The sequence below is a fragment of the Staurois parvus genome, unplaced genomic scaffold (genome assembly GCF_062004578.1).
Source record: "Staurois parvus isolate SC_StPar_1 unplaced genomic scaffold, SC_StPar_1.0 ptg000636l, whole genome shotgun sequence".
Lineage (NCBI taxonomy): Eukaryota > Metazoa > Chordata > Amphibia > Anura > Ranidae > Staurois > Staurois parvus.
This window is the reverse complement of record NW_028318432.1, coordinates 3956301-3968359: the sequence shown is the minus strand read 5'-3', so window position 1 is coordinate 3968359 and position 12059 is coordinate 3956301. Positions and strand designations below refer to the sequence as shown.

The 12059-nt window shown below is 42.8% G+C and overlaps 1 protein-coding gene across 2 annotated transcripts in view; it reads left to right on the top strand.

Moving 5' to 3' along the window:
* NEBL (nebulette) overlaps positions 1–12059 on the top strand; it is a 306245-nt gene that overhangs the window by 126962 nt on the left and 167224 nt on the right. For both annotated transcript variants that reach the window (XM_089693734.1, XM_089693736.1), the window contains exon 3: positions 7481–7565. In XM_089693734.1, the coding sequence (XP_089549860.1) occupies positions 7481–7565 (85 nt within the window). The remainder of the gene's footprint in view (positions 1–7480; positions 7566–12059) is intronic.

Genomic DNA, 12059 nt, shown 5'->3' with positions numbered 1-12059 from the left:
TCTCTCTCTGATCTGATCAGCAGCCAAGATACTGCCATGATCAGGGCTGCTGTTAGAAATAATGGGGCCCCATACAACCAACCTGACAGCCCCCCTCAAAAAACAAAAACACAGCTATGAATGAACACAGCGAGTGATTGGTACTGATCACTCATTGTGTTCATTCAGGAAACAAAGGTCTGGTAAATGTGACATATTTACCGGACCCTTCCCCCACTCTCCATCCTAAAGGGTCCTATTGTGTGCTTGCACCTGCTGGTGGGAAGAAGAGGGAAGCTGGTAGCACTGAGGGGGTAGGAGCACACAGGGGGGCCTGGGTAGCAGGGGGAAACATATGGTGCACAGGGAGGGTGATTGGGTATAGCAGGAGGCAATTACTGGAAGTGATCCCCGTATGGTTTTCTCTGCAGCAGCTGAAAGCCAGCAGGAGGGAGAGAAGAAGCCAGCTTTAATCTGCTGCAGAGAGAACAATACAGGGGATCGGTTCCAGTAATTTCCCCCCCGCCATGCCAATCACCCTCCCTGCCCACATCCGATTCACCCAGCTGCCTGGGCCCCCTTGCTGGCTTGGGCCCCATACAAGAGGACTGGTGGTACCCCCTTATCCACAGCCATGGCTATGATCAACATCTAAGCCAGCTACAAAACACACAGACACTCGCTCTACTGTTTTCCAAGGACAACTATGATATGTTTGATGCTTTGATTACGGCTATGTGCCGGAACATGTAAGCTTCTCTTGCTGCAGTTTTCCCAGTGATGCTAATAAAAGCTATGTTTTAGCAAGGACAAATATCAAGTGCTTTCCTTTTTGTCTTGGAGCAATGTCGCTTGTTGGGGATCAGCACCCTGGGCTGCAGCACCAACCTTTACATCTGTGCCTGGCTTCGGAAATAGAGTGCGGTTTTGAGAATGTGGTGATAATAATATATTCCATAAGGCAGTACAAAGGAGCGATCATGTGCAGAATAACATTAGCAACCAATAGGAAATGACTTGTCATTGATCTGACGGTGGAAGTGAATTCCAATTGCTTTGGGTTCCTCTACTTTGGAAAGTATCATAGCTCCTTGCTCCGAATAGGCCTGTGTGCCATTTTTCATCATTCTGACATTGGCTCAGTGTGACTTTTCTCTGATATCAGCTTGCAGCTACGGTACACACTGCGTGATATGAAAATGCTGGGCAATGACACTGCGGCGCTGTCACTTCTCATCACATGTAATATCTGACCATCTGTGTTCTGTGCCACAAAATATACAAAATAGAAAACAAATAAATCCTGCTGCGCCACATTGCTTGGCGCTACTCCCAGCTGCTAGGAAGCATATGGCCAAAAATGTCCTGTGCCTTATGCTTCTACCCCTCTCTGTGCAGACTGCAGGTTCTCACAAGCATGGCGCATATCCCTGTACTGTTTAAAGTGACGCTCCATCTTTATCTCCAGGAAAAACAATGTAGTGTGTTAATATGGGTTTTCATATGGATATTTATCTTGCCTTAAAGCAGTATTAAACCCAAAAGCAAACATTTATTATGCTGCATCCTATCAATTTTTAGATGTGATGGCTGCATTCGTTTTCTATTTTAGGCTTTCTTTGTTCTCTTTACATCTTGTGATCCAGCCGGTAAGTCTATTGTTTTTTCACAAGAACAAGTTCTCTTTCAGATGTATCAGTTACAGGGATGAGGCAAACTACACGTGAAGGGTCCTTACAATGATCAGCTTTTATTTATTTATGTAAAATCTTTATCCCAAAAAAGAAAACAAGCTGCCGATAAAGTATCAGCTGGAGTTTGGCTCCAAATTGTTCAATGTATTTTAAACTGCTAGCAAAGCTAACAATCTACTCCCCCCCCCAAATGGACAATGCTGCTGTCCAAATGTCCCCCCTGTGATCCAGAATGGAAGCACTCTAATACAGGAGGTGTGTTTCTGGGCAGATCACCAGGTGGGAAAAAAGTCTAAAAAAGAAAACTAGCAGCCAGCACATCTAAGGCCTCGTGCACACAGGGTGTTTTTGCAGCCACTGTTAGGGGTGTCAGGTGTTTTTTTTTACTGATTTCAAATGGCCTTCTATGTTATCCTATGTGTCCATGCACACATAACCTTTTAGAAGCTTTAAATAGCAGCAGCATTTACCATCAGAAAAAAAAAAATAGAGCCAGTGTGTCCAGGAGCAGCAGCATTTTGTCAGAAAAAATGCTTAACATGCCTAAATGCTAGGCAAATTTAGTGCTTGAGCGCTACTCATTTCAATGCCAGGATAAATGATCATTCTGGCCAATGAAATGAATTAATGCCCAAGTGCTTGATGCTTGTAAACGCACCTAAACGCTTGTAAAAGAGTTAGATACTTTTACAAGAGTCAGGCATTGTTTTCTGCAAAAATACGTCTGCCAGGGGGACAGCTTCTAGAGTTTTTTTTCACATTCTGTGTACATGAGGCCTAATAATTAGTAAGCTGCAATATATTACATGTTTGGTTTTAGGTTGAATATGGCTTCTCCTCTGGTTCACATATCTGCATTCCTGAGGTCCGCATTTTGCGCGGGCACAAGAACCCATTCGTTTTAACGGACTCCCGTGCCCTGGGACACGCAGAGAAGTCCCTGCACTTCTTCTGAAAATGCAGCCTGCACGGGAACATCGGTTCCCAGTACGGTTGCGATTTCCAGTGCGAAATTAATGGCACCTGTCCACGGGTCCGCATTCCTCTGTGTGGGTGGTGCAGCTGCACAGATTTTTGTGCGGATCCGAAGCGGCACCATCCGAACCTAGCCTTAAAAATTACCAGTTTAATTCCTTATGTGATTTTGCATGTATTGCTGCTTCTCATTCTGGTGGTATGTGGGAATTATAATGCTGATAATGCTATGTACTGTACTTGACGGCTATGCTGATCCAATGGCTTTAGTATCGTCAGAAGTACTTACCTGAAACACATATGTAGATGGAGAGTTTTCCTAAAAGGTTTTAATAAATACAAGAACAAACAGTTTAACATAATGCAACTTAACACTCCTCAGATGTGGTGGCTGCATTGAGTTTCTGTTTTCAGGCTTTTTTCCCCTTTATTTTCACCTGGTGATCCTGCCAGTGACGCACTTCCTATCCTAGGGTGATAACATTCAAAGACATATTTGATGAACTAGTAGGCTGTTCATTTTTGCAATCTGTACCTTTGTGAGTTTTGATCTGATGTGCCACTGAATATCTGATGTGAGATATTCTGTTTGCTAAATTGAGAAAACCTTTATTTTGTGATACAATGGATCCATTGTTAATAAGGTTTTATAGATAATATAGACAAAAATATGGAACCGCTACATGATTTGCAGTTGTAAAAGTGCCGACATGTTTTGCATTGAAAGTGTTGTAACATTCTTTTGCTTCCGCTGTGTGATGAGACACCTAGCTAACAGATGGGAAGCCTCACTTTCGTCATTCACTGCGTGCGCTGCTAGTAATACGGAGTCATGTCAGAGCTTACTGAGCTTCAAAGAGGGCAAATTGTTGGTGCCGCTTAGCTGGTGCCTCTGTAACTGAAGTTGCCAATTTATTTGCCATGTCTGGAGGTCCAGTATCAAAGGCTATCAAAGTATCAAAGGCTATGCCGGCATATACAGTTTCTGGGAAAACATCATCTGATAAGGATAAGCACTGTCCACATGGGCAACTTACCGAAAGAGACAAAAGGACGTTGCGCAGGATTGTGACCAGCAATAAGAAAACAACTGCTGCACCTATTTATTTATTTTATATCTTTGAAGGTTTTTATTATTGGATGCCTTTGGTGTTCTAGCTGCTCAACAGAGAGCGCTCGCTTCTTTTTCTACTTTTAACTGCTGCAAAAGTGACTTCAGAGCTCAATCTCAGTCCCTGACAGCTAACAGCTCCTGGTCTCAGAGTAACGATTGGAGCCAGTAAGATCATGTGGTCACTGTGATAGCTAATCAAGTGATTACTAGTGTTAGAATCCTCCGTTGTACTGTTTCTCCCCTATGGTGCATTTGGATTGATTTAATAAAGGCAAAATAGACTGTGCCCTTTGCAAGTGCAGTTGCACCTATTTTCCCCAGAGCTTAGCGAATTTGGTAAAGCGTCACTTTGTAAAGAATACCTAATCAGGTGCTAGGAAAATAGTGTGAATAGCGTGAATGGGACACATAGGAAACAATTGTTTCCTGTGTGTCCCTGGGGTAACAGGCATTTTATCATGTGGTAAAACGTCTGTCGCCACATATGTAAATTGGCCCTTAGTGTCAGTGTGGTTCGGGAGAATAAAAAACACAAAATGCGCATCACTGTTTATTGGTCCTAGCATGGGCACAAACAATAAACAGGTACACATACAGTATGTGATATCTGTATGCACATCAGGAATAGGAGAATTTATTCTGGGTTTTTTGTTTTGGTGGTGTGTCATAGTAATGGCATAAAAATATACAGCTAAAGTATGCTTACAAAATTATTTTTGGGGGGCCAGTTTTCCTTTGATTAAAAAAAACACCAAACGAACCAGGAGATATCCATTAACACCAACCACCAAATAAAGGCCTGATTTGTTCTGAAAACACCTGGGGTACCTTGAGATTTGGGGTATCTTCATTCACACAGGTGCAGGGCCTGTAAGGAGCTGCATGAAGGCAGACTGTGTTAGTTAATGGTCTTTTAGTCTGTGGGTAGTCTGTACAGATGCTGTGTCTCCATTGACTTTAGCCAGCCAAGATTCAAACCATGTATGGGCAGGCTGAATGATTGATTAATCAACTTAGGTACAACCAGCTTGCCGAATTTTACATGCGATTATTGCTAGCGGCTGTTATATCTGCTAGCGGTAATCAACTTCCCCTGCCCCCCCCGCCGAGAGAACCCAACAAAAGGGAAAGAGAAAAAGGCGGCTTTAAATGTAGATGTTTGTAATATTAAATTTATTGTAAACAACAATTGGGAACTCACATAAGGCCAAGGTTAAAAGGCACATCAATGTCCATTCCGGTACAGGTATCTGCGGTGTAGTGCCATTCACTCTGCCATGTCTCAAAGCATCTCCGTTCGGTTGCAGATTTAGGAAGCTGGCTGTAGGTGGAAGGAATCCTGTACCAAGGGCTGGAGCGGTTGTTGGAGCGCAGCGCTTGGCGTGATGATGTCACTGGATCTGCAATGGGTTTCCTGAGCATGCGCATTGCGAGTGTATTGGCATCTGCACTCCTTTTTCAAATTAATAGGACAGATCTGGCTACAGCTAGCTACCTAAATCCGAAACCGAATGGAGCAGCTTTGAGACATGGCAGAGTGAATGGAGCTACACTGCAGATACCTGTATCGGTACGGACATTGATGTGCCTTTTAACCTTGACATTATGTGAGTTGCCAATTGTTGTTTACAAACGTCTATACATAGAGGAGTCCGTTCTCCTTCCCTTTTGTGTACCCAGAACATGCTTCAAGATCATCGTAGATGCTGCCATTAGTGGATGGACTGTTTTTATTGCAAGTACTTTTTAACCCATTATGTACTGGAATAACATGATTATTTATGTTTTATTTTATTTGCTTACTTTCTTAGCTGAATAGTCATCATTGCTAGACAGGATTACTCCTGATCTATCGCCCACCTCACAGGATAGTGTGTTTTATGAGATTACTAGTCTTGTGCCTATACCAGGTTGTTCCATTCCCGGGGTTTATTTATTAAAACTGGACAGTACAAAATTAGGTGCACTTCTGCATAGAAATCAATCAGCTTCCAGGTTTTATTGCCAAAGCTTAATTGAACAAGCTGATTTTAGAAGCTGATTGGCTACCATGCACAGGTGCACCAGATTCTGAGTGATCAAGTTTTAATAAATCTACCCCTTTCTGTGTTGATAAGGGAATTAAGCGAATTAGTCTGTGGCTTGCCTAACACAGGCTACCTGCAAACATGCAAAAGATGTCGTGCCTAAAAATAGGTTGAGAACTGCTGCTATAGGATTTAACTACATTATATTACCATAAGTATTGGTCGGCCTGCCTTTACACGCACATGAACTTTAATGGCTTCTCAGTCTTAGTCCGTAGGGTTGAATATTGAGTTGGCCCACCCTTTGCAGCCATAACAGCTTCAACTCTTCTGGGAAGGCTGTCCACAAGGTTTAGGAGGGTATCTATGGAAAGGTTTGACCATTCTTCCAGAAGCGCATTTGTGAGGTCAGGCACTGATGTCAGACAAGAAGGCCTGGCTCACAGTCTAATTCATCCCAAAGGTGTTCTGTCGTGTTGGGATCAGGACTCTGTGCAGGCCAGTCATGTTCTTTTGCCCCAAACTCATTCATCCATGTCTTTATGGACTTTGCTTTGTGCACTTGTGCACAGTCATGTTGGAACAGGAAGGGGCCATCCCCAAACTGTTCACACAAAGTTGGGAGCATGAAATTGTCCAAAATGTCTTGGTATGCTGACGCCTTAAGAAATCCCTTCACTGGAACTAAGGGGCCAAGCCCAAACCCTGAAAAACACCCCCACGCCATAATCCCCCCTCCACCAACTTTACACTTGGCACATTGCAGTCAGGCAAGTACCGTTCTCCTGGCAACCACCAAACCCAGACAGAACATGCCACACCAACCCAGAGAACACATCTCCACTGTTCTAGACTCCAGTGGCGGCGTGCTTTAAACCACTGCATCCGATGCTTTGATTTGCGTTTGGTGATGTAAGGCTTGGATGCAGCTGCTCGGCCATGGAAACCCATTCCATGAAGCTCTCTATGCACTGTTGTTGTGCTAATCTGAAGGCCACATGAAGTTTGGAGGTCTTTAGTTATTGACTCTGCAGACAGTTGGTCATTTCTGTGAACTGTGCGCTTCAGCATGCGCTGACCCCGCTCTGTCATTTTACGTGGCCTACCACTTCGTGGCTGACTTGCTGTTCCCAGTTGATTCCAATTTGTTATAATACCACTAATAGTTAACCATGGAATATTTAGTAGCAAAGAAATTTCATGGGTGCACTTATTGCACAGGTGGCAACCTATCACGGTAGCACGCTTGAATTCACTGAGCTCCTCAGAGCTACCCATTCTTTCACAAATGTTTGTAGAAGCAGTCTGCATGCCTAACTGTTTGATTTCATACACCTGTGGCCATGGAGGTGGCCATAATTTGGAGGGGTGTCACAATACTTTTGGCAATATAGTGTATTTGTGAAGGAAAATACATTCTGAAAGAACCGAGAAGCTAATATCAAATAATGTTTTTTAATCCTAACAGGACTCCTCGTAGGATAATAATAATTCTGACAGCATTCAGGAAATTGTCAGCTGTGTAAGAGATACAAAAAGGAAAAAGACAAAAAGGGATGTGGGCCCTGAATAGGGACAACATACGTGTGAGCTATGGGTTATTTCACAGTACACAATCACATGGACAGCTAAAAGATTGTTGCTACTAATTACATCCAGTTTATGATAACATATATAATTTTTTTTTGCAGACACTATCCAAAACAGTCATTTACCACAGTGGCGGATACTCCAGAAAACCTACGACTGAAACAACAGAGTGAAATTCAGAGCCAGGTAATGAAAAACACTGTTCACTTCTGTCACCAACCAGAGAATGTTTAGTATAGTCCTGCCAAAGGATAGTGTTACCCTGCACATCTGATTATTGCTGGTTCTCTTGTATTTGCCATATGTTGTACTTGCCATATGCAAGTCCTGCATGCACTGCACTACAAGGTAAAAGGAGGTGCAGCTTTCTTTATGTGGAATACTAAGCCCCAGGCTTCCTTAAATGCTCATGTTACCCTCTTTTGTTTCTGTATCGACCTTAGCATCAGGTTTTTAAAGCGAACTTCCACATTAAATATACATTTGTGTTTGTGGACACTGACCTTCACACCTACCTATATGGCCAAAGGTATGTGAACACCCATCTAAATTATTCAGTTCAGTTGGTTCAAATTAGGAGAAGTGCTAATTTTAGACAATTGTGTGCTTCTTCGGGAAGACCCTTTTTGTTCCAGCATGACGTGACTGTGTCCTTGTGCACAAAACCAGGACCATAAAGACATGTAAAGGTCGTGGAGTAGTCTGCATTCAGCCCTGGCCTCAACCCTACTGAATAACTTTGGGCTGAATTGGGATGTTAGCTGAGAGCCAGGTCATCTCACACAACATTTGCGCCTGACTTCAAAAATGTTCTTTTAGCAGAATGTGCATTTTTCCACAGGCACACATCAAGAAACTATGTTACAGTCATATTGGGGGGGGGGGGGGGGATTCCAAACTCATGCCAATGATATTTTGTACATCAAGTTCATATAGGTATGATGGTCAGGTTTCTAGATTTGGCCATTTTTTTTACCTGCTCAGTTAACACTAGTTCCCTAGTATAGGCACCTTGTAATTATTCCATTGGCCAACACAAAGATAGTCACGCTGTATTGTGGAATGTGTTAGAGTCTCATCTTGGAGCTAAGTCAAGGCCAGACTGCTGAGTGCACCCAGGTTTGAAGGCTTTCTGGTTGCAATGTAGACAATGCCCCACATAGGGGCTAATATTAGCTGCAGGTTTGTTTTTACATGATGAAATTCCTTTAAAGTGAAATGAATCTTTACTTCAAGATCTTTACTGTCATATCTGTCTGCTGGCAAACCCAATGATTAGTACAGCAAACATGTGGCTCTGCCTTCTCACCGATCTTGCCCTATGACAGAATCTGTGTGAGCTCCTACTAAAGATGTGCCTCCTGAGAGTCATAAAGAGTCCAAAGAATATTGGAAGTTAGGATGGCTAAGATGGGTAGGTGTGATTTTATATAAAGTACACCCTGTTTGCTTAGCTACCCTGAAACCACCCTCTCCAGACTTGGATGAATATTTACAGTATATCACAGCCACTCTCTGCTACAATATTGAACTTCTATGGGCAAAATCTTTCTTGTGGTTGCTTTGTGTAGATTTCTGTGGGATAGTCTTTCTTGGGGTTTTTGACATTGAGGAGATCCTCCCAATTCCTTTGTGGGTAACAAAAAAAGGTGAAGTTCCCCAACATGGTCACAGACAGCAGTGGAAATCTGACAGGGGTCTACTGCTATCCACCATACAAAAACCAAACCCTTAACAGTGCCAAGCCTGGATTTGTGGAAACATATGCAGGTTCGGTGGTGCTGGATCTTGAGAAAAGGTGTGAGCTCCGGCGTGTTCGAATCCTAGTCTGAACCCACCTGAGCTATCCCACCAGAAACCTTCAATGCAGACTGCCAGTTAAGTGGCAGAGACATTTCTTGCCTCGTAGCTGCACATACACAATTGGCTTTGTGCAGTGATAACTGTAGTGGGATAGCTTAGGTGAGTTCGGACTAGGACCCAAACATGCCTGAGCTCATCCCTATTTGAGAACTTAAAATTCAAGAAGCAAGCTAATGCAGCTTAGAAGCAGGTCAAATGCAGGTTGAAAGAAGGACAACTGCAGGTCTAATGCATCTGCCAGTGAACTGTGAATGAACTCAGAAGCATCTCAAATGCAAGTGAAATGTGTCAGAAAGCAAGCAACATTTTCCTGTTGACACAGGCCCAAAAGAAGTGTGGGCTTTCCTTTCCCCAATCATACTTACCATGGTGGATGCAGCATCGGTCTAATGCTGTATCTGTTCCTCGCCAGCTCTAAGTGTGAGAACTCAGCAATCACATGAGTGCTGATCGCTGAGTTCTCAGCTCTGAGCAAAACATTGGATTTGCAGTAAGGTATCCTGTACCAGTGTAAAAATGATCTTAATGCAATTGCGCACCCCCTACTGTTCGCAAATGAAAATCTGGCATACATTTAGCTCCCTCCCTTGCAAGCATGAGTTCCACCACCAATTGCACTATATTTGAGCAGGCCATACTCACCTTTGATTAACTCTACCCAGTTACTAAAACTTGAAGATCAAGATTTTCAGGTGGTATGTACAGGGGTTGGACAAAATTATAGAAACACCAGGTAAATGAATAAAATCGTTAGATAATATGGTGTTGGACCACCATTGGCATCTAAGAGGGTCTGAATTCTCCTGGGAATTGGCAAATATAAGTCTTGGATACTGGAATCTGATACCACTCTTCATGCAGAAATCGTTCCAAAGATGCCAGAGGCGGAAAATTAGTCCAAACCTTGTTCTCCATAAATGACCATAATGGTGCCCAGGGAAGGAGCGATACTTCATCTGCATGATTGGCAAACCACAATTTGACAACACCAACTATGTGAATCAGAGATCTCTGACCTAGTACTTGGTTAGCCACAAGGAAAGGGGTCCGCCAGGCCTTTTGGCTAGGTGGACCATGTGGAAACTTTTGTCCCTGTCAGGAGCCTTGCACCCCGGGGGATCAGTGTAGAGGTCCTACCCCTTCGGGACCCCCTCTGGACTAAAGCACCCCCCTCTGGACTAAAGCACACCCCTAAGTACACTTTTTTGTGTTTGTGTTTTGCACTTGCAAGTTTTTTGTTCACTTATGGGTTTTTGTTTTTCGCACCTCTGTGGACAGAAAAATAAATTATCATCTTGGTAAATGGTTCTGTTTTCAGAAAACAATGTCTGCAGCATGGGGTGCACATGGTCGGCCAAAATTTGTACATAGTCACTGGAAGTGACTTTACTTTTCAAGGTGATGATGGGGCCTGCGGAATACCAAGATATGGCAGCCCAAACCATAATTGCTCCACCACCATGCTTTACTGTTGGCACAAGACAGTCCTGGATGTAAGCTTGGGATGGTGTTTACCACACATAAGCACGTCTGGTGGTTGGGATCAGTGCGAAGCTATATTCATGGGACCATATTGCAGTCTTTCATTGATCGATAATCCACGATTTATAAAATAGCAGGGTGTAGCGCTTAAAAGTTGATAATCATGATAAGATAAAAGAAACCATACATCATGTAACATGTCAAGCCTACTCAGCAGCTTATGAACATGATAAAAAACATCAATGTATTAAATGATGACAGTTCTAAAAAACAAGTGACAAAGTGACATAGTGCAAACGTATATAAATAAGTGTATTGAGTCACTAATCAGTGACTCGCCATGTGCACGGTGTCAGGTATAACTCCAAATATTAAGGTGCCTAAAGATCTTCCGGATCCAAATGACTGGTCCAAATGATTGGTGATAAGGAAAAGTGTAAAGACTGCGCACTCACCAGATGTGCAATCACACTGCGCATTTAGAGATATCAATCTCAAAGGACCAGGGTGTCCCCTTTAAAGGTCTGGTCAGGTCTGGAGCCCCTCTTAAATCGATATCCGCTGTTCATGGATGGCTCGCCTCCTCTGTGGATAGTAGGAGCTCAAGGATCCGTCACCAGCTTCTCCTCGTTGAACCCGGCGGCGCAGCTGGTGAGAAGCACACGGGGCACAGAAGCCTCAGAAATCTCACACAGAAATCTCACCAATAAAATTCTCGAGAAGAAACTGGCAGCTGGTTTAGCTTTCCAGCACTAAAGTAAGGCTCAAAATACAGTACAACTCACAATAACAAATCAGAATCCATTTTATACTGGTCTGGCTTATGTAAAACCAATTCATATTGCTTGCTATGTACTTTGTGAATTGCTTCTTGCACTGTTTCCTAATTAAGCCTGACTGTAACTATCCAAGTGCTGAAGTCATTCAGACTCACCCACTAACTTTATAAATAGAAAAGGAAACACCTCCCTTCCCTCCCGGTGACTACATATTTTATTATGAGTTTTAGAATTTAAGATATCCTGTACATCACTGCGTAATGCTTCACAAGGACTGCACTCCACCCCAAAGTAATTTATCTTGGGCGTTGATGTTCAGTTAGAAGGAAATGTGTGCTTCAGCTATAGCGCTTAAAGGGAAACTTCACGTTCATTAAAACATTGATATAAAACATGTAATTGCTATACAAGTTCTTTTGAAATGTAGTATTATTAAAAATTCACTTTTCTGTTTAGTTTGTAGCCAGATCTCTAAGACATCTGGCTACAGATTAAACAGAAAAGTTAATTTTTAATAATACTACATTTCAAAATGATATAATTTCTCTCAGGTTTT